General features: G+C 42.7%; 1 protein-coding gene across 1 annotated transcript; it reads left to right on the top strand.

Moving 5' to 3' along the window:
• The first annotated feature begins 3826 nt into the window (after positions 1-3826).
• Positions 3827-18418, top strand: RTCB (RNA 2',3'-cyclic phosphate and 5'-OH ligase). Its single transcript, XM_015427564.1, has 12 exons — positions 3827-4089; positions 5146-5224; positions 5784-5851; positions 6251-6350; positions 8477-8633; positions 9989-10145; positions 11113-11272; positions 11518-11693; positions 12524-12712; positions 13855-13965; positions 15706-15825; positions 16552-18418. Exons 1-12 carry the CDS (start codon positions 3997-3999, stop codon positions 16657-16659), a joined length of 1518 nt encoding a protein of 505 aa, XP_015283050.1. The 5' UTR covers positions 3827-3996; the 3' UTR covers positions 16660-18418.
• Positions 18419-21567: the final 3149 nt, after the last annotated feature.

The raw sequence follows: 21567 nt of genomic DNA on the forward strand, positions 1-21567 counted from the left end.
AGTGTGCTTTGAAGATAAAAGAAGTAATATCACTGCCAAATGTGGTTCTGCCTTGATTTCTGGAAAGTCGCCTTCTTTTGAAACAGGGTGTGGGTGTGTATATATGTAATCTTTTAAGAAAAATTAGAGGCTGGGAAATTTCAGTCCTAGGAGAAATTCATTACCGACACTGTAAATCAGTCTAGATTCTATCTGATAGGTGTTCAGGTAAACATTTAGTTTATTAGAATTCTTTCATATTATGGCTAATCTACTAGACTAAAGAGGAACCACATATTTTCACCTTACCAAATGTTTTGAACAAATCTTCAAAAGGAACTGTGCTGCAACTGTAAAGTATAAAATGAGGACAGGGAAAAAGGCAGCCAGGGATATTATAAGAAACTAGCACTTTTTAATTAGGGGGTTTTCCATAATTATTTTTTTGTATCATATGTAGTTTATCATGCAAGATGGAAAAAAACCCATTGTTTGTAATGCACAAAGATTCTGCCTCTAATTTTCACAAGTATTAGGAACCCAGCATCAACTAAGTGATTAAAAAAATCCTCAGATATATTTATTTATTATTTGTTTAATTTATATCCTGCCCTCCCCACCAAGGCAGGCTCAGGGCGGTATATAGATATATATAATATAAGCAAAATATATTAAAACACAGATTTAAATAAGATCACAACATACAAAATCATAGGTGCTAGGAACATATAAGCAAAATATATTAAAACACAGATTTAAATAAGATCACAACATACAAAATCATAGGTGCTAGGTCTTGCAGGCCCTGCGGAACTGTAACAGGTCCCGCAGGGCCCTGATCTCCTCCGGGAGCTCATTCCACCAGATAGGAGCTGCCACCGAAAAGGACCTGGCCCTTGTGGCAGCAAGCCTGGCCTCTTTAGGGCCCGGGGTCACAAGACGGTGTTGCGACCCCGACCGAAGTGCTCTTTGGGGCCTGTGTGGGGAAAGGCGGTCCCTCAGGTATGCCAGACCCTGGCCATGTAGGGCTTTAAAGGTAAGCACCAGCACTTTGAAGCGGATCTGGTATGCTATAGGCAGCCAGTGCAGCGCTTGCAGCACAGGCTGGATGTGGTCCCATTTTGAGACACCAGCAACCAGCCTGGCCGCCACATTCTGCACTAGCTACAGCCTCCGAATTAGCGACAAAGGCAGCCACATGTAGAGAGCATTGCAGTAGTCTAGCCTTGAGGTGACCGTCGCATGGATCACTGTGGCTAGGTCTTCGCGGCTGAGAAAGGGGACCAACTGCCGCACCAGCCGAAGATGGTAGAAGGCTGCTTTGGCAGTGGCTGCCACCTGGGCCTCCATCGTTAAGGTGGAGTCCAGGAGCACTCCCAAGCTCCTAACCTCCGAAGCTGGCACCAAAGGCACCCCGTCGAAGGCCGGGAGCGGGAGCCCCAATCCCATCCCATTCCGCCCCAGGCACAGGACCTCCGTCTTCACCGGGTTCAGCTTCAACCGACTCAGCCTGAGCCATCCAGATACGGCCTGCAATGCCCAGTGCAGATCTTCTGAATTGGGAGTACGACTGGCCGTCCAACATCAGATAGAGCTGGGTGTCATCAGCATATTGATGACACCCAAGCCCATGCCTCCGGACAATCTGGGCGAGGGGGCGCATGTAGATATTAAATAGCATCGGGGAGAGAACTGCCCCCTGAGGCACACCACATTCAAGCAGGTGCCTCCGGGACCGCTGCTCCCCTAATTCCACCCTCTGTCCCCGACCTTGGAGGAAAGAGACAAGCCATTGAAGAGCGAGCCCCTGAATCCCCACGTCAGCAAGGCGGTGGGTAAGCAACTGATGGTCGAGCAACAACAGTGCCGCCACACCGCCTTGATCCAGATGTCTACGGAGGTCGTCAGTAAGGGCAACCAGTACAGTCTCCGTTCCATGCCCAGGGCGAAAGCCGGACTGGAATGGGTCGATTAGGAATGGAGAGATCTGGTTCAAAACCCTGCTTGCCGTGAAGTTTATTGGGTGACCTCCAGGCAATTATTCTTTCTCAGCCTACATCAAGAACCCAGCAGGTTTGTAGAGCCATTTTGCATGCAACATAACTGGTTAAAATACTAAAAATACAGCACCTTGAATTGAGCCTGGAAGCAAATTGGAAGCCAGTGTAGCTGGAACAAGACTGGAGTGATATGGTCCTTATGAGCCACTCCAGTCAACATTCTGGCTGTAGCGTCTTGTGCCAAGTGTCGCCTCCAGACAGTCTTCAAGGACTGCCTCATGTAGAGCACACTGCAGTAATCTAACCTAGATCGTACCAGGGCAAACACCACAGTGGCAAGATTTTTTCTGCCCATTAAGGGCCACAGCTGGCTCACCAGCCAAAGCCAGTAAGAAGAAGAAGAAAAGAGATTGGATTTATACCCCACCCTTCACTACCCAAAGGTGTCTCAGAACAGCTTACAAACTCCTTTCTCTTCCCCTCCCCACAACAGACACCCTGTGAGGTAGGCGGGGCTCAGAGAGCTCTTGACAGAAACTGCTCTTTTTCAAGAACAGCTCTTATCAGACCTACGGCTTGACCAAGGTCATCCAGCCAGGTGCAAGTGGAGGAGTGGGGAATCAAACCCGGTTCTCCCAGATTATAGTCCGTGTACTTAACCACTACACCAAACTGGCTCTGTAAGAGGCACCCCTGGCCATAACTGCCACCTGTTTATCCAACAGGAGGCCTGGGTCCAGGAGCACCCCCAGGCTACAAACCTGCTCCTTTACAGGGAGTGCAACCCTATCCAGAACAGGGGATAACCTATTTCCTGGGTCAGACCCTCCTCCCACCAGTAGCACCTCTGATTTGTTGGGATTAAGTTTCAGTTTATTAGGCTAAAGGCTGTGGCCAAAAGAACCGTATCCAAAAAGGAAAGGAAAAGTTTCCGCTTGTTAGCCCTCATCCTTTCCAAAACTCCGTCCAAGCACCTGTTCACAGTTTCCACAGCCTCCCTGGGATTGGCTGGCAGTACAAGAGCTGAGTGCTATCTGCATATTGGTGGCAGCTCAGCACAAATCTCTAGATGGCTTCTCCCAGCAGCTTTGCATAAATGTTGAAAAGTGTGGGGGACAAGGTAGAACCTTGGGGAACCCCATAGGTCAAAGACCAAATAGCAGAGCAGCAGTCCCCCAGCACCACACTCTAAAACGGAGGCAGGACTGAAAATACCGCAGAACACTGCCTCCCAGTCCTGAAAGGTGGTCCAGAAGGATAGCATGATCAATGGTACTGAAAGCCACCAAGAGGTCCAGGTGAATTAACAGGGTCGCACTTCTTTTGTCCATCTCCCAGTACATGACAACCACCAGGGCAGCCAAGGCCGTTTCAGTGCCATAACCAGGACTGAAACCAGATTGGAATGCATCTAAACAATCCATTGCAACTGCTAGCAGTATACAAGTTCCATCCTATGGAATGAAATATTGTTTTAATCTATTTCGTCAAAAGCCTTCCTATTTGTTAATGTGTTCTTCATCATCATCATCAGAGGACTTATGCATGCCTTCCATATTAGAACAAACCACACTGATCAAACTTCCTAATGACAATAAAGAAAGACCTGTGAGGTTAACTGTTATTGCCATAACTAATCATAAATGCTCCGCTCTTGTTGGGGATGGAGAGAAGCATAAATATTGTTTTTCACTTTTCAGCTAGCTGGAATTACTGCTCGTATGCAATCATGACTTCTTTTCATTCTCCCAAATTCTTTCAGAAATTTTACCTTCTTTAAGCGTTAGGAGGCGCTGCAGGAAAAGTCGCTCGAAGCCGTGTAGCGAGGGAGGGAGCGAGGGAGGGAAAGGACATTTGAGCCTCTGCGGACGCCGTAGGCTTTCTGTCTTTTCGGAAAGCTTCGCGAGCCTTCTCGGATCTCGTACCGGCCCTGCCTGAAGGGAGAGCGTGTGTGGCCGAGATTTTTGTGACTCGAAGTCAGCGGCGGTAGTTGGGCCGGCACGAAGTTCTCGCCGCCATGAGCCGGAGTTATAACGATGAGCTGCAATATCTGGATAAACTCGACAAGAACTGCTGGCGCATCAAGAAGGGCTTCGTGCCCAACATGCACGTGAGTGGGGGGAGCCCTGGGGGATGGGACGAAGACGGGGGTAGCTTTAGAACCAGAATGATTATTAGGGCTGCTTCTGAGCGTGTGCAGACTCAAAGCCGCTTGAGGGTTCCGGCGCATGAAGTGGAAAAAGGGGCGGAGAATGGTTTCCCAAGTCGGGCCCAGGTGCCTTGGATGCTGACTGACGCATGCAGGAGAATGAAGTGGTTGAATGGGCTGCACCATATCAGACTGGTGGAGGCAGGCATTATGGAAATGCTTGTGCAGGCAGGGTGCCCCATCCTCAAGGCTGAATGACACCAGCAGCAATTTAAAAAAAAATCCTTGCACCTAGCAAATAACCTCAAGGAGTAAAAGGAGTGCTCTGAATTGGTGCATTCTGTTCTACCTTCTGCCATCTCATTCTCTGACGTGTGTTAAATAGGCCTTAGGTACAGGCCCACAAAGGGAGGTACAAGTCTTCTCTGTGCTTCCTTAGCAACCTTTAAGCCTCACTTTGGTTAGTACGTCAGCTGCAGCTCTTGAGTGACATGGTGTGACTTGGCACAAGTGCACATACTCTGGTCACATCCAAGCATTGCAGTGCACATTATATGGTGATCTTGCTATTGGATTGTTCTAATTCTGATTGTTGTTCTAGTTGGATAGGTACTAGAAGTCACCATGGTAACCAATTCAGTGAGACTGTGGAGTAGAACTATTTCAAATAAGCCTTCAAACAAGTATGATCCTAACTTTTTAAGTGCTGGTTGACTAAATTATTGAGTGGGTGGAACAAAGGGCTGAATTCTGGCCTTTCCCCAGTCCTCTGAGTTGGAACTGTGTTCATCTGGTTTGTATCTAGGTCGAGTATTTTAGGTGTATCATAACCTTTTTTTAAGCATTAACTCTCAAATATATAAATAACGGGCAATTGAGAAGAACCCCCTTTTAGTAGTCTGCTAGATGCATTTACTTTCAGCTTTTGATTGCCATCCATACTCCATTCAATGCGTGTTTAGGTTAAAAATGATGTGTTATTTTTCTCCTTTGTCTTATCCTTCTCAATGCCTTTAGGTGGAAGGTGTGTTCTATGTGAACGATCCTCTAGAGAAGTTAATGTTTGAAGAGTTAAGGAATTCCTGTCGAGGGGGAGGTATGTGTTTGCCATTAGTCTCTCCCAGTGTCATTACTTCTTTTGCCCTTAAAATGTCAGGGGCCCCCCCACACACATTTCCTTTGAAGAATTCAACATGTGGCATATAGTCCACTGATACAACTAAAGTTTAAGGCTGCTTGAGTAAATTTTGATATATGGAAAATATTTAGGGGATTGCATATAAATGTTATTTATTGTTATGTAACTTTTGTAACACTTTAAAAGAGAAATTAGTGGTTATTTATTTGAGAATGGAAAATGACAGTAATGATTTGCTGTGCTATTTATTTCTGCTTATTTACTTTATGATAACGCATTGTGGTAGGTTGAGAATATACGTACATCCACTGAAACCACTCAGTTCTGACTGTCATGCTTTCTTGGGCAGAGGTTCTCTTGTACTTAGTCTGCATCATTCTTCCAGCTGAAGTCTTCAGTCTCTGTAATACAGACATGATAAACTTAAGGAAGACATCAATATTACTGTTAGAATGTTGCATTAACAGGAGTTGTGCAGAAAGGACATCTTTTTCTCACAATCTGTCATCTTTTCCAGGTGTTGGCGGTTTCCTGCCAGCCATGAAGCAAATTGGAAATGTGGCTGCACTGCCTGGCATTATCCATGTGAGTGGCTCCTTGTTTCTTTACTTAATACCAGTTCTTTCAGGACAGAGGCAGCATAGGGAGGGGTTCATAGTGGGGGGACAGAATTTGCAAGCCTTTCCATTCATCAAGGAATACTGTTGGGCATTGTTACACTGATCCATTACAGCAATTTCTTACTTTGTACACTCCACCAGCTTAGGGCAAGGTGGCAGTTCTTAGGTTTACTTCAGAAATCAGGAGGGCATTTATATGCTTACATGCAACTTCTGCAAGCTTACTTTTATGCTTCTACCAATGTCTTTGTGAGAAAAAAATATTTGGGATCTCTGCACATTTTCCATTGTATATGTGGTCGGGCAACAGGAGCTAAGTTCGCAGTGTTACAAAAATAGCTGGTTTTGTTTGTTTGCTTTCCAGAGATCCATAGGGCTTCCTGATGTCCATTCTGGCTATGGCTTTGCCATTGGTAACATGGCTGCCTTTGATATGAATGACCCAGAAGCAGTGGTATCACCAGGTATGGTCAATTTGGATGTGGTATTATCTTTGCAGAGACAGAACTCTTTTGTAACCCCCGAACTTATGCAGTGTGTTGAAATTTGATTCATAGACAAAATGAGTTTTCTGTTCAGATGCAAGTACATATACTTATGATTTGTAGGCCATTAGTGCACGTGGATGAGATCTGGTTTGGTGTAGTGGCTGGTGTGCTGGACTTTGACAAGGGATAGCCATGCTCAAAACCCTGTTCAGCTGTGAAGCTCAGTGGGTGACCATGGGTGAATTACGCACTCTCATACTCTCTCAGGCTACTTCTTTAATAAGTTTGTTGTGAGAATGAAATGTGGGGAGAGAACACTAGAAAGAACAGTATGTATGTCACCCCGAGTTTCTTGAAGGAAGGGCAGGATAAAATTAACCCATAGAGCTTGAATAATACATTCTCAGACTGCTGTAGAGCACTGGGGTGATTCTCTGCTCCTCCCATTCTTGACTGAGTGTTGTAAAGGCAAAGAAAATATGTCTCTTCCTGTCATGCATTTGCTGACTCCATGTTTGTCTATATAATACATTGAGGGTTATGATAGTTCCCTTGTTTTGAAACCTCCCTTAAAACCACCTAATTTAGCCATACCTGAGAGCCATGGTTTAAACAAGCCCATCATCTTGAAATGCTTTAACCTCATAACAAAATCACAAAGAAGATTTTTTTAAAAGTCCGTTTATAACATTGAATCAAGGTAGAAGTTCAGCCAACTAAAATTTCTTATAACTAACCATCAGCCAATTACCCATCACTTTAGAAATGGGTAGACTTGAGTTGGAGTAATAGGTATGTATTGTTTAAAAGTAATGACCCTCATGACAGTTTTATATACTAATTATTATTTCAGTTTCCTTAAGTGCAAGTTCTGTGAAATGTTATATTTCTGTAGCTTCTGGAATCATGCAGAGCCGTTGCAGGTGGGTAGCCATGTAAGTCTGTAGAGCAAAGCAAAATAGGAACCCAATGGCATCTTAACAAAATTTATTTCAGCATAGAAATTGAAGGGCCCCCCATTTTTTCTTGTGAAGTGTTTTATCTTTAAGAATGAGTAAAATGCTTCTTAAGGCAAGAGATTTAACACTTCAAATGTATAGCACTAGAAAAATTGGAAATTTTGGGGAGCACTGAAAAAATATTAAATATTTATTTTTGAGTAAAACAGCCTGTCTTACAAAGCATTTCACTCATTCCAACTGTACAGTATGAAAAAGAATGAGAACTTTCTCAAATTTTCCAGTGTAAAAATTGGGAAATTTCGGATAACACTTTAAAAAAATACTCTAGACATACAATATTTTCAAAGTGTTTTGTTTAAATGTCAATTTTGGCAACAGCTAATATTCTATAGTGAATTTTATGATAATACATTATTGAAGATTTCAGTGTCATAACATTTAGCTTAATATCCAAAGATGCTGGTAGTCCTCTGTGAAAGTGTCTGTCCAAATAATAGTTTCTTTTTTTTACTGCAGAAGTTGTTTTCCACTGTCAACTTTTCTTTATTCTTTATTCTTACCTCTCAGGTGGCAAGAATTAAAAATATATGTTCTATGGTAGCATAGAATGTAGCAGTTTGCAGTTCTTTTTCAAGAACTGGATTATATTTGCAGTTTTTCTTGCAGAAAATTAAATATATTTATATTTTTTAATTCCATAAATAGGTCAAATATTATGACTTTGTATACTGACTAAATTAAAATGATGCATTTTAGCTTGTTCAATCAGTAAAAGAAGTTTAAGTTTGATAGAAAAATAAGTATTACATATTTCATTTTTCCCCCCTCCTGGGAGAAAATGCTCCCACCACACAAACTTTTTAGCCCATGGTTTCAGAATTTCTGCAAATTTTACATCTCTAGTATAGCAATGAGTTCTGACTCACAAAAGTTTATGCTGGCATAAATTCTATTAGACTCTGAGGTATCACTGGGTTCCTGTTTTATTATGCAGAACCATTGTGTTTCTTCCCACTAGTGCAGCTAGTCTAAATAGGATAGTTCTGTGTCTAATTGTAGCTGTGACCATGTAATCAATTTCACCATGTAATCAACCCTCTGAGTATCGTCTATATTGGCATCTGCTTTTTCCTCTGACAGGTGGTGTTGGCTTTGACATCAACTGTGGTGTACGGCTGCTGCGTACTAACCTTGATGAGTGTGATGTCCAGCCTGTGAAGGAGCAGCTGGCCCAGTCCATGTTTGACCACATTCCTGTTGGTGTGGGATCCAAGGGTGTCATTCCTATGAATGCCAAGTAAGAGCTGCTTTGTTTTCCCCTATGCCACATCCACAACTGGGATGAGTGGCTCCTCCAGTGCTTTGTTTTTAAGGTGGGCTTGTTGGTGAGATGGTGACTTGAGGTAAAAGGAATTCCAGGACAAATATAGCCTGTGCATTCCAGATCCAAATTATTTCTTCTCTCGAGGAGCAGACCTGGATATAGCAGTCCTCAAAAGAAAAGGTACTGTGGTACAGAGGCACATTATAGAATCTGGCTTGCAGCCTTAGTGCCTCGATCTAACATCCCATTTCTTAGGGGACAACCAGTACAGTTACTGTGTTCCACCTTTCAGTCCTGAAGCACCCAAGTACTCTGCTACCCAAACATTTTTGTGGACTAAAAAGTTATTAAGGCTCCATTAGAGCTGCAGCAAGCTTCTCTCCTTCTCAGTAAGTTGTCGAAGTGTAACGTGAGCATGGCAGCGGTCATCTGATCCCACAGCACGTGACGGGAAATTGCATGCTGGGGGACCCCTCCTAGGATGACTGCTCAAACAGTTCAGCCTATTCTCCCACAGACTCACAGTCACTTGCACATGCGAGAGTTTTGCTGATGCTCGTTCTCCCAGGCATTGTGTATGTTCACAGCAGCCATATAAATCATCCTCCTGCATTGTTCTTTCTCACCAGTGATTGGAGACTGCAGGGGACAGTTTTTCAAGCTGATCTCTTCTCTCTAGGGCAAAGTGAAGGTTCCAGTTCTGTCTAGCACATTAGGGGAAAGGGAAGCACATGCATTCATCGAAGGGACCAGAGCCATTTTAATTTATTTATTTATTAAATTTCTGCCCCACCCTCCCGCCAAAGCGGCTCAGGGCGGCTTACAAACAATTTAAAACCAACAAACAGTTTAAAACCAGCAAATACAAAATAAAATACAATTCATACAATTTCAATACATACAGTTAGGCTCTGTTCTAGCTTTGGGGCAATTAATGTGTGCTGTTTGGTATGAAAATACTGGGGTGGATCCATAAATCTTCTAAAGAGCTTTCCTCCAGCGTAAGTGAGTCTTCCTCCAATGGAAGAACGATTTAAGTTGGAGGAAGCCTTCCAGCATTGCTTAGTGGAGTGATAAGATAGAGGTAGGATCTCCGTCTTAGTAGTGACTCGCTATCCCAGTCTCTTCTGAGCTTATGTCCAGTGCCTGAACTGGATTCTTACGGGGAGCAGGCATGTCCCCATTGCTTCCTTAGCAGTATTCTGGCTGTGTGGTGAGATGTGGCAATGAGCCGTTGCTCAGTTTGGTCCAGGGTGGGTTGAATAGTTCTTGTTCTGTCCTACATTTTGTGTGTTCTCTTTAATGGAAGTCTCTTTTACTCATCATAGGGATTTGGAGGAGGCTCTGGAGATGGGAGTGGACTGGTCCTTGCGTGAGGGTTATGCCTGGGCTGAGGATAAAGAGCACTGTGAAGAATATGGGAGGATGCTGCAAGCTGATCCAAATAAAGTATCTGCAAGGGCTAAGAAAAGGGGCTTGCCTCAGGTAACTGGTCTACGGATGCTGTGCTGGGTTGGGCCGCCGTTCTACCCACTGTGGGGATTTCTGATGGAATGTAAATGTGCAAGAAAAAAGCAAGGCTGATAAGAAACCAGTGGCCCTTATCCCAGCATCTAGATACACAGATGGTCAGGTTGCATAGTCAAGTAATTTACTTGTGGTTTCCCTTTTCCTTCACGTGCTGCAGGATCATTTCCTTTTAAGCTGGCTTCAAGCATCTTCCTGAAAGCTATGGGCATCCAGTTTTGTTCATGTGTTAGCAGAATAAAGCCTGTCGTTTGTGATATGTGTGATTAATGTAAAATTAACTGCCCCAAGATGTTGTGGTGGCCAAGTAGCTTAGATGGGTTTTTTACAAGGATTGGCATCTTCCTAGAATTGCTCAGAACAGATCTCCATGTCTGAGGCAATATGCTTCCATTTGCCAGGTACCAGATATTAGTATCTCCCTAAAGTTCCAGAACAAAGTTTGGGTCCAGTGGCACCATTAAGACCAACACAGGTGGTTTTTTTTCTGGGTATAAGCTTTCATGTGCACATGCCCTTCTTCAGATTCCCTGCTGAGGAAATTTAGAGAGAACATCAGCCTTAATAGAAGCAAGGCATTGTTGGTCTTAAAGGTGCCACTGGACTCAGACTTTGTACTGCTGCTTCAAACTAACATGACTACCTACCTGAATCTCCCTAATGTTACATAAGCTTCCTGATGGTCACCTGGCTAGCCGTAGTTAAACATAGATGAGTGGATGAACTACATGGGCCTTTACTTTGCCACAACAAGGCAAAGTTCCTCCATTTTAGTAATGCTGTTAGGTAGGCTTCAGGCTCTCATTGTATTGCTTTCTCTAGCAGTATGCAAGATTGGCAGATCATTCGCTGAATCCGCCAATCTTCTGTTTACTTTTCATATCTGTTCATTTTGTATCTTCCTCCCTCCCCCCAATCTTGACAGCTGGGAACTCTGGGAGCAGGAAACCATTATGCTGAGATTCAGGTTGTGGATGAGATTTATAACGAGTATGCTGCCCGGAAGATGGGCATAGACCACAAGGGACAAGTGTGTGTGATGATCCACAGTGGCAGCAGAGGCCTGGGCCACCAAGTAGCTACAGGTACAGACTCCTTTTGGTGGGAGGGGCTGGGATTGGTGAGGAAGCGTCAGTGGGTAATGTTTTCTTGGAGAACGCCACAAATTCATTTGTAGTTTTGGGAAATGGGGAATAGTGCACATCCTTATTGTATTTCATGTACACGGGAGACTCTCTGGAACACTTTCTGATCTAAGTTGGAAAGCCTTGCAAGATGCGATTTGATTCAATAAGGGTTGACACTGATTTGGGTACTCGTTTTCCCTTAGATGCCCTCGTGGCTATGGAAAAAGCTATGAAACGGGACAAGATCATTGTGAATGACCGCCAGCTGGCTTGTGCCAGGATTGCTTCCCAAGAGGGACAGGATTACTTGAAGGGAATGGCAGCAGCTGGAAATTATGCATGGGTCAATCGCTCTTCCATGACTTTCCTCACGAGGCAGGTGAGAGACTGTACTGATTGGTACACTTCAGTTTCTGTAAGCCCTGAGAACACCCATGTGGCCGAGGTCAGGACGGGTTTATGCCTGGAGTTGGCCCCTGCTCTGGAAGTTCAGAGAGAACAGCAGCCTTAATGGAGGCGAGGCAGCATTTCTTGGGCTGCCTGAAAATCATCTAGGTCCTGCTTGCTTGATATCTGGCTGATATTTTCAAGGGGGTTCAGTTTTTATTCTAGACTTGGAGATATTTGGTTTAAATTAATCTTGTTGTTTTTTCACTCTAAATATCAAGTCTGAACTGTGGACTGGTTTATTTATAGACTCTGAAACACTCTACTGATTGATTTGGAAGTGACATGCTTTCTTTTTATTGTCGTCCTTGTCATTCCCACCAGAGTCAGCCATTGTAACTGGTTAGTAAATTGGTGATAGAATGTCTCAAATGTTTTAGTCCCTCTTTCATTCCGAGGGAGTGTTCATATACAGGACATGAATGGTAGTGGGACCATCAAGTGTGAGCCTTTTCTTACTTCAGTGGCAATTCCTCTGTTGAATCTTCAGCGAGGGAGTGCTGTGCAAGAGTCAGAGGCAAGTGAAGCCATAGGTGCAATTGGAGGGAAGTTAAACACTAATTTCCTTATTCCCTCCCACCCAAACTTGTGTGGGGATAAATGGCATCTTCTGGTTCATATAATCTTACAATTCATGTGTAGTCACTGTCTCTAGAGAACAGTTATCCAAGACAAAGTATTAAAACATATCTCATGGGAGTAAAGGAACCTGAATGTAACAATCCCCGCAACCTCTTCAGATGTCTTTTTCTTTTCTGTTAGGCTTTTGCCAAAGTCTTCAATACCACCCCTGATGATCTGGATATGCACGTGATCTATGACGTGTCTCACAACATCGCTAAAGTAGAGCAGCACGTGGTGGATGGGAAAGAACGGACCCTGTTGGTGCACAGGAAAGGATCGACTCGGGCTTTTCCTCCACATCATCCCCTCATAGCTGTCGATTACCAAGTACGCGTTCGCTGCTGCCTCATCTCTCTCCTTAGCAGCAACAGTTAAATGAAAAACGTCCATGAGCCAGTGGTGATGTAGTGGTTAGAGTGTTAGACTGAGACTCAGGTGACCCAGGTTGCCTTGGGGACCCTGATTGGGCGGAAAGGCAGCATAAAAATGTTTTAAATAAATTCAGTTCCCCCACTCTGCCATGAAGGTGGTGGGTAACCAGTCACACACTCACAAGCTAATTTATATAGCTTGTTATAGCAGTGAATCATGGGGGGGGGGGGTACACATGCATCCTGAGCCCCTTGGAGGAAGGGCAAAATCAAGACCTTAATTTCTCAGTCCCGGATGTCTTTTGTTTGGGGACACCATTCTATCTTCTTTCCTCACACACAAATGCTTGCATAATCTCCTTCCTTTTCCAGGAATATGTTGTTTCCCTGTGGCCACAGCAGTACAACTCTCCTTAGGCCTTGGAGGATGTGACCTCACCCCTGGGCCAGTAACCTGTTGGGCACCCAAGCCCCAGTACTTAGCAAGAAGAACATTTAACCTCATAAGTGGCCTAGTTTCTTTAGTCCTTGTCTCTCACAAGAGGCGCTGGCCCCTTAAAGACAGGGTCACATTGCATCTCCACTTCCCAGTTAGCCAGTCCGCTGAAACCCTCTTAGGCTGAGGTTGCTGTCTGTGGGCCCCCTTGCAGGCCTCACTTCATTTCTTCCTGTCCCATCCTGACAGGTTACTTCCCTGCTCTTCCCCACTGCAGTCAGGGCTAGTGCACAGGTCAGCTGCCTGACTAAATCAAATTGTTCTTGGTGAGGCCTTCATATGCATTCTTCCTGGTGGCATCTTATTGGGGTACCAGCTGCACAACTCTGGTGCGTTTTGCTCAGGCTGACCCATTTCCCATTGGCCCAAAAGATACCCAGCTGCTGCTTCTGGTCTTCCAGACTCAACCTATTACAACCACTTGCTACTGATTTTTCTATAGAAGTTTCACATATGCCATCTGTCCATTCATTAATGGGAATCTGAGCTTGAATGGTATGAATCAGTGCTTCATTATAGGGGTATCTTGCTGAACAATATATGCTTGGCACTTGAAGGCATCTATGACCTCGATCTGATATCTTTTTGGTTTCTCCCTGCAGTTGACTGGCCAGCCAGTGCTGATTGGTGGGACTATGGGAACGTGTAGCTATGTCCTTACTGGTACAGATCAAGGCATGACTGAAACTTTTGGAACCACTTGCCATGGCGCGGTGAGTAGTAAGAATTCTAACTATCCTGGCACTTTGTGACATCCGAATTAGACTTCAGACCCGTATCAACTTTTGGAAAGCGGCTATGCCAGGGCAAAATCTATTGTTTTCCAACGCCTCAGAGATATTGAGCTACAAACATCTTATGCTGCACTTCCGCCTCTTTTCAAATCTCTGAATTCCAAAAATTTTATGTCTGCCCCTTTATACTTAGCTAATATATCCAACCCGAATCACAGATGGGCCTTTTCCAGAGCCAGATTTGATACTTTTCCATCTGCAGTTCTTTTTGGAAGGTTTCAATGCATCCCCAGGCATTTGAGACTATGCTCATGCCCTTCGGAGTCAATAGAGACCCTTCCCCATATATTATTTCATTGCTCCTATTATGCAGAAGAGAGAGCCCTTTTAATTATGCCCTTGATAAGGTCATTTAGGTTCCAAGGACAACCAGTAATCCAGTCTGAGGAACTTTTGCTGAAATACTTACTGGAGGACAAATCCATGGCAATATCAAGGAAGGTTGCTAAATTTCTTTTTATTGCAATTATAAAGCATAAGCACCTCCTTAATACTCCTCATGATGTCTCTTCTCTGTAACACTTCTCTTGAATGAATGAATTTTATTGTTACGGCGCTTAGCCAGCAATTGTAACACTTCGCGATAACCTGGAGATTGTTTTTGATTTTGTATGCTGTTTGATGGGTCTTTGACCGTAATAAACTGATTGATTGATTGACTTCAGAATGCAGCTCCTGCAAGATGACCTCTGTGTAAATGTTTCCTGTTTCATTCCTCTGTGTATGCACTGTGATGCATCTTGCCTTCATGAGAATTCTCAGAATAGTGCCTTTTCCATCTGTAGATGGTAGGAGTGCTGAGTGTAAGCAGTTTTGCATGTCTCATTGAAAGGATGGTGAGCCTGCTCCCTATTGGAGATCCTTATGGGCGGGGCTTTTTTTCTGGGGGAACGCGCCAGAACGGAGTTCCAGAACCTCTTTGACAAAATTCTTTTTAAAATGTTTAAAAGTTCATGAGTTGTCAGTATATAGATTGAAAACTTCATTTCCCTCTTGACCCCCCCCCCCCCCCCCCAAAAAAAGAAAACAGCCCTTGCTTGTGGGCCATACTAGATTGATGCCATTTTAGACAGGAGCTTGGCCCTTTAAAAATGCCACGCAGGCCTAATCTTCACAAGATGCCTTGTCCCACCATGATTCTGGACCTCGCAGCATTTTCAAGTGGCCACGTTCAGCTCTGAAATGGCATCAGCATCCACAGGTCGGACCTGTGGGCACTGTGATGTTTAGTTTGGCCCTCTACCTTTAGTCGCTAAAAGAATTTGAGCAAGTACAATTTCTTGAATACTGTACTTCAATTCCTGTAATTTGCTAGTAAAAGAGCCCTAATGTTGTCAGATGGGCTATGCTTATTTTGTAGGTCTAGAACTAGTCAAGGCTCAACAACTCCTTGTTTGGTTTTGGTACTACTGAGAGAGGAATGTGGCTGACATTGCCTGACAGTTGGAGCCACAGTTAAGTTACTAGGGAAGGTTATAGAGCAAAGAGATACCAAAGAAGCTAGGAGATCCATGCAAGGAGGTCTGTTAAATTTAGCTGAGGGGAATGTTTTATTACATTTTGAGAAACACAGGCCTAGAAGTTGTCTATGATTTATGCTCAATGCTGGCTTCCAGTGAAGACTATAGAAGCAACTGAAATGATAAAATTGCTCTTCAGGGCCGCGCGCTGTCTCGAGCCAAATCCCGACGCAACTTGGATTTTCAGGATGTCTTGGACAAGCTGGCAGACATGGGGATTGCAATCCGTGTTGCTTCTCCCAAACTGGTCATGGAAGAAGTAAGTTGTGATTTTTTTTAGATAAAAAAAAATCTGCCATATTGGGAGTTATTTTTAATTGGCTGGCAAAAGAAAGATCAGTCATGCATAGTCTGGGAGCAACCTATTCCTTGTGCTCTGATATGAACTTTTCTTTTATGTCCATACTGGTTTTCTTGCAACTGGTAGATAAATGAATGTGTTGTGGATATTGCATTTGAATTAATTATTTTTTCCAGCACTTCTCTAATATGCTTCTCCACTACCATCATTAAAAAAAATATTTTCTCTCCCATTAAAAAAAATTCTAATACAGTCCTGCATAAATTAAATAGAATATCTAGAGTATTTTCCCTATATGCATCCTCCTATCTCTAGAGAATACTCCACTAAAAAGATTAAGACGGCCATTTTCAGTGTTGGCCCCACCATGTGAATTTTAGTATGGAAAGAAATCTTCCTTAGGACACTCTTTGCAGGACTTTGTTTTTAAATAAATGCAAAATATTTCAAGTATTTAGAGAGCTTATCTGAGATGGTTTTCTGAGTGGTTCTGCTTAGATTCTTTTCGTAATTAAATTGCTTCTGAACTTTTATAATTCTAATTATGTTTTATGACTATATGCTTGTTAGGTGTAGCTTTATGTTTTGTAAGCCTCCTAGAGCCTTTTTAAACATAGAGGAATAGCAATTGATATTTAAGTTAATGAAATTCTCTTCTTTTTTTCCCCGTCTATTTTATCCTAGGCACCTGAATCTTACAAGAATGTGACAGATGTGGTCAACACCTGCCATGCAGCTGGCATCAGCAAGAAAGCCATTAAACTGAGGCCCATTGCAGTTATCAAAGGCTAAGGAAACTGACCAGAATGACCATTACCCAAGACCTTTGTGCCACCCAGAGTGCTTGGTGACTGTATTCTATGCCTAGATGGAGATATCAACTGACATAGATTCTTTGTTGTTGGAACTCATGGACGTAAGGAGTGTCCAGAAAACACTTTTTGTTTTGAGGAAAGGATGAACCAAAACATGTTGCCACCTAATTTTATGGAGCAATATCTGAAACCAGTTGAATTTCTTTTACCAGACTGTTGAAGAATGGTCATTACTTGCTGCAACTGTAGCCAACGTTAATTCTGTAACTTCTAATTTGTGGGGAAGCGTTTCTGATGGAGGCATTTTCTGATGTAAGCCAAATACATCTATTTCAAGATGGGCTTCTGTTTTGCAGAATTTAATTTGATGAGTCCCTTGCGTTAAAAGTCTAGACCCCTCTGAAATAGAACCATGAACTGAATTCAACTATCAATAGATACTCTAAACAGTTGAAAGGGAAATTGTGTATGCTTGAGTTAGACCAAAACTTGATATTGCCACACAATTGACAATTGGTCCACAAATGCTCTGTCTAGAAGTCCCTGAATGGATAGTTGCATTGTGACTCTCTGCACTAACAGAGGAAGCTGTTGTCTGAAGTTAAGCTTTTACCAGCTGTTTTGCCTCATGACACACCCTACGGTATATCAAGCACAGGTGGCTCATTGTGCCCCTCATGTCAGGTAATATAGTGGTGACTGGCATAGCTAGCACAGGCGTTGCTCTGGTACTGTTCTGTATATATTAGTGACACCTATGTTTGATCTGTTGATAGGTAGGCTCTTGAACTGACCATGCCATGCTATAACTAGTAGGGCTTGATGGGCTTGATCTGGCCCACAGATATGACTTTGACATTGGCATAGTCATTGATCCTCTTGAATTTGATTGGAATCCTGAAAGAGGTTTACCAAAACATCTGAGGTTTTGAAACGTCTAGATAAACGGAGAAAGCAAAACAGTCAATGCATATTGTTGTCATTTCTCTTACACTGACAAGACATTTGGAGAATGAGGAAAGTCTTTCATATTTAAAGATGGAGATTTGGTTTGAATACTAGGATAACAACCCTTCCACTTCTAATGCAATTTTAGAAGAATATTTATCTCAGGTCTTGCATGTCGGTCTCCTTTGATTTATTTCACTTACAGGGGAAAAAGCTACTGGCATGTATAAAATTTAATTGCAGTCAGTAGAGGGCACCTATTTCAAATTAGTAATCTCCGAGAGCCAAATTAAGATGGGGTGGGGGAAGACTTAAAACAGAGCACCGTAAAGAGGAGAAAAAGAGGTCATTTTTGGATGTGTGTGAGAAAGTGTGAGAACTCTGTCCAACACTTTACATGTGAGCTGGCTGGATTTGTGAATAAATGCACATGGATTCCCTTCCTGTGTCTCCTTTGGCCCTGAATTAGGGGCAGAAGCTATAAAATCCTTTCCATAGCAGAGCGAAGGGAAGCCACTTGCTAAAGACTGTAACCTGGCTGCATCCATGTAATCATCTAGAGAACATGGTTAAACTGGTACTTGCTGCAGTCAACAGTGGATTTGAATTAAAAGGGCTAATAAACTTTAACATTAAATCATGGGCCAATGGAAGAAGAAAAGTTGTTGGTTAAGACACTGTTAAAACTGCCTCAGGACATTAGTGTGACTCACATGTAAGCCGCATCTCACCCTCCCTCCCGCTTACACTGTTAGAACTATTTTCAGCCGGGTTGAGAACGTTCACATAAGTTTAAAAGTGGAAGCCTACAACGTGTGATGATGGTCCTCGTCCAGATGTAATTTTTCTCACTAAAGTTTCCTATGGTTCAGTACTGTAGTGATATTGCCTGGATTTAAAAGGGTTGAGATGGATGCATATTCATCCCAGGGGCGGAGGAGTACAATCACTTAGAGAAGTGGTGGCGAACCTATGGCACGGGTGCCAGAGGTGGCACTCAGAGCCCTCTCTGTGGGCACGCGTGCCATCGCCCCAGCCAGGCCCAGACCATCATTAAAGTGTCAAATTCTCTGCCAAATAATTTTAAGTAAATGTAAGCATTTGGGATTGCTTTCCTTACTTTGTTTGGGTTAATGTATGAGTTGTTTTTTCTAAAGTAAAACCTCAGTATTCAGGTTAAATTGCCGTGTTGGCACTTTGCGATAAATAAGTGGGTTTTGGGTTGCAGTTTGGGCACTTGGTCTCTAAAAGGTTCGCCATCACTGACAGAGTAACAATGGAGAAAAAAAAACGGAAGAATATGGTAGGCATCTATTTATTTAGGTGGTTCCTCTCCCACTGTTTTCCTTGATGGCCACCAGCACCTTACAAAAATGCAATTTCTATAAAACAGGGAAAATACCATAAATATAATAAAAATAAATTAAAATTGCTCTATTCTGCTGAAACCTGTGTAGGTCATCCAAGAAGTTTCTTTTGTAAGGCCATAATTTGAGGGTTCTTTTACATTCTACTCTTCGTTAACCATTGTTAGCTTGAAAACATTGTTCAGTTTTTGTTCCCTAGGCAAAAGGGGGGGGGGATTGTAGCCACAAGTCTTCTCTCTCCAATCCTTACAGATTCCCAGTGGGGCTTGATATTTGTGTTGCAAAGACCAATCTTCAGCAATATTAATTTCCAGTGTGCTCTTATAGTGAATTACCTCATTAGGTTAAAAAATGTTTCGGAATTACTTTCTAGGCATTTTCAGTTTCACTGGATAATCTCAGAATTGTATTACAAAAAAAATGAATAATCTTAAAACAGAAGTTTGTTTTTGTGTACCCTGTGTTACAGACCTGCTGGATCAGATCACTGATCCATCTAGCCAGTATCCTGTTTTGCAGTGTCGCCAGTAAGTTGCTCTGAATGGCCCACAAACAAAACATAGAGTCCAAAGCCTTCCCTGATGTAGCCTCCTAGCACTAGTATTGACTCCAAACATGGAGGTTCCCTTTAATCACCACAGCTATTAGCCACTGATGGACTTATCTAATTTGGTTAACCCCCTTTTAAAGATGTCTGTGCTTCTATCACTACATCTGCCAGCAGTGAATTCTGCTTTTCCTCCTCTTTATTCACTGAGTAAAGTACTTTATTTTGTCCGCCCCTCATCTTCACTGGGGGCCCTTGACTTTCAGTAACATGACAGGAGGAGAAAATGCTGTTTCTATCCACTTCCTCTGCCCCGTACATAAGTCTCTATCTTTCCCTTTGTCTTATGTTTCTAAATTGACAAGTCCTAGAATCTTCAGCCTTTTCTCATAGAAACGGTGTTCTAGCATCTTAATCACATTGGTTACCATCTGTGTCCAGTCTGCCTTTATATACCATGACTGTCTATAGATCATCGAGATAAACCATCACAAACTATAATAAATTAAATAAAATTATATTTATATCTTAACTGTGTCCACTTTTATGTCTAATATACATAGATGTAACATCTAAACACTGGTGGTAATGGCTAAGACACACAAAATAGTGCACACAGGGACTCAACAGAATTTAAAACAACAAGGTGCGGTTTTCCCAGATGCTATTTTTCTTGTGCTCGCAGGCACTAAGTGATAACATCCAACAGGCTTACCTGGGACATGCATCTCAGTGATGTTTGTACTGAGGTCCACCTGCTTGAATATTGTCTACATGCAATGGCTCCTTATCAAGTTTTTTGGAAGCCTGTTTCAGCATTATATAACAATGGACACTCAGTCGTTAATTATTTGCTTTTGGAACTTATAGTTTATGCTTATTGTATAAATCACTTAGTGCCTGCAAGCACAAGAAAAATAGCACCTGCATAAACTATTGTGCGCCTGTGAGCACAGGGAAAAACAGCACCTTGTTGCTTTAAATTCTGTTGAGTGCCTGTGTGCACTATTTTGTATGTCTTTAGCCATTACCACCGGTGTTTGGATGTAACATTTACATATGTTTATAGGTGTAAAAAGTGACACTGTTTGCTTATAAATATAAGCATTCTGTTTAATTTATTATAGTTTGTGACGGGTTATCTTGGCATTCTACCCTCCCTTTTTGCTAATTATACACTGGGAGTCTTTCCCTTCTTGTTTGTCTATAGATCACAGCAACCTTCTATCCCTCTTCTTGAGACCCACTCAGGCTAGAGACCTTTCCATCCCTCACATCTCCCTCTTCCCCCTCACCTGGTGGTCCAGCTCTACACGGGCAGTGCTTTGCTCTTTCTTGGCAAAGGCAGCTGTACCATTCCTTTTGTTCTTCCACAGTAAAAACACACTTAACTGACTGCCTTCTCTCTTCAAAGGAATAGCTTCCCTCAAGCATGTGCCAACATGCGTGGACGGCTTTGGTTGCACAGAGAGAGAGCCTGGGCTGTAGTTGGTATTTTGATTTGTCCTTTTCCGGTAGTGGATTAAGGCATGGCATGGTTAACCAAACTAATGTGTAATAATGGAAGCTAACGTGTTTTAAAATTACTGGTCAGAGTTTGGCTTTGGTCCAACAAAGGTGACACTCAAAGGGGGCTGAAAAAAATCTTAATGAAACCATTGAGAAAAGTTTGTTTTAGTTGCTTTGTTCCAAGCTCAACGTTAACACTTTAGAACTCTCTCAAGAAAGTAGAATTCAAAAAGCCCTACTGCTGGAACCTGGTATTTTTGGCCACTGTGTGACAGAGTGTTGGACTGGATGGGCCATTGGCCTGATCCAACATTGGCGTCTCTTATGTTCTTACATTACAATGTTTAACATTTTTAAAATCTAAATAAATACATTTTTAAAATCTATATAAATACATTGTTTTTGTCTTAAAGCTGCAATGAGAAAGCACAAAGACACTTGAAAACCATAAGTACTATTCCTGAATATATTTCTATATAAACTTGCCATTGCTTCAAAGGTTACGATTGATTTT

Source organism: Gekko japonicus, unplaced genomic scaffold, assembly GCF_001447785.1.
Source record: "Gekko japonicus isolate JY-2015 unplaced genomic scaffold, Gekko_japonicus_V1.1 scaffold28, whole genome shotgun sequence".
Taxonomy (NCBI): Eukaryota; Metazoa; Chordata; class Lepidosauria; order Squamata; family Gekkonidae; genus Gekko; species Gekko japonicus.

Bases quoted from the DNA above. Each gene is read 5' to 3' on its own strand.
- RTCB (XM_015427564.1), top strand. From the start codon at position 3,997: ATGAGCCGGAGTTATAACGATGAGCTGCAATATCTGGATAAACTCGAC. The intron at 4,090-5,145 runs GTGAGTGGGGGG...CAATGCCTTTAG, and splicing joins GCTTCGTGCCCAACATGCAC to GTGGAAGGTGTGTTCTATGT. The intron at 11,273-11,517 runs GTACAGACTCCT...GTTTTCCCTTAG, and splicing joins GGGCCACCAAGTAGCTACAG to ATGCCCTCGTGGCTATGGAA.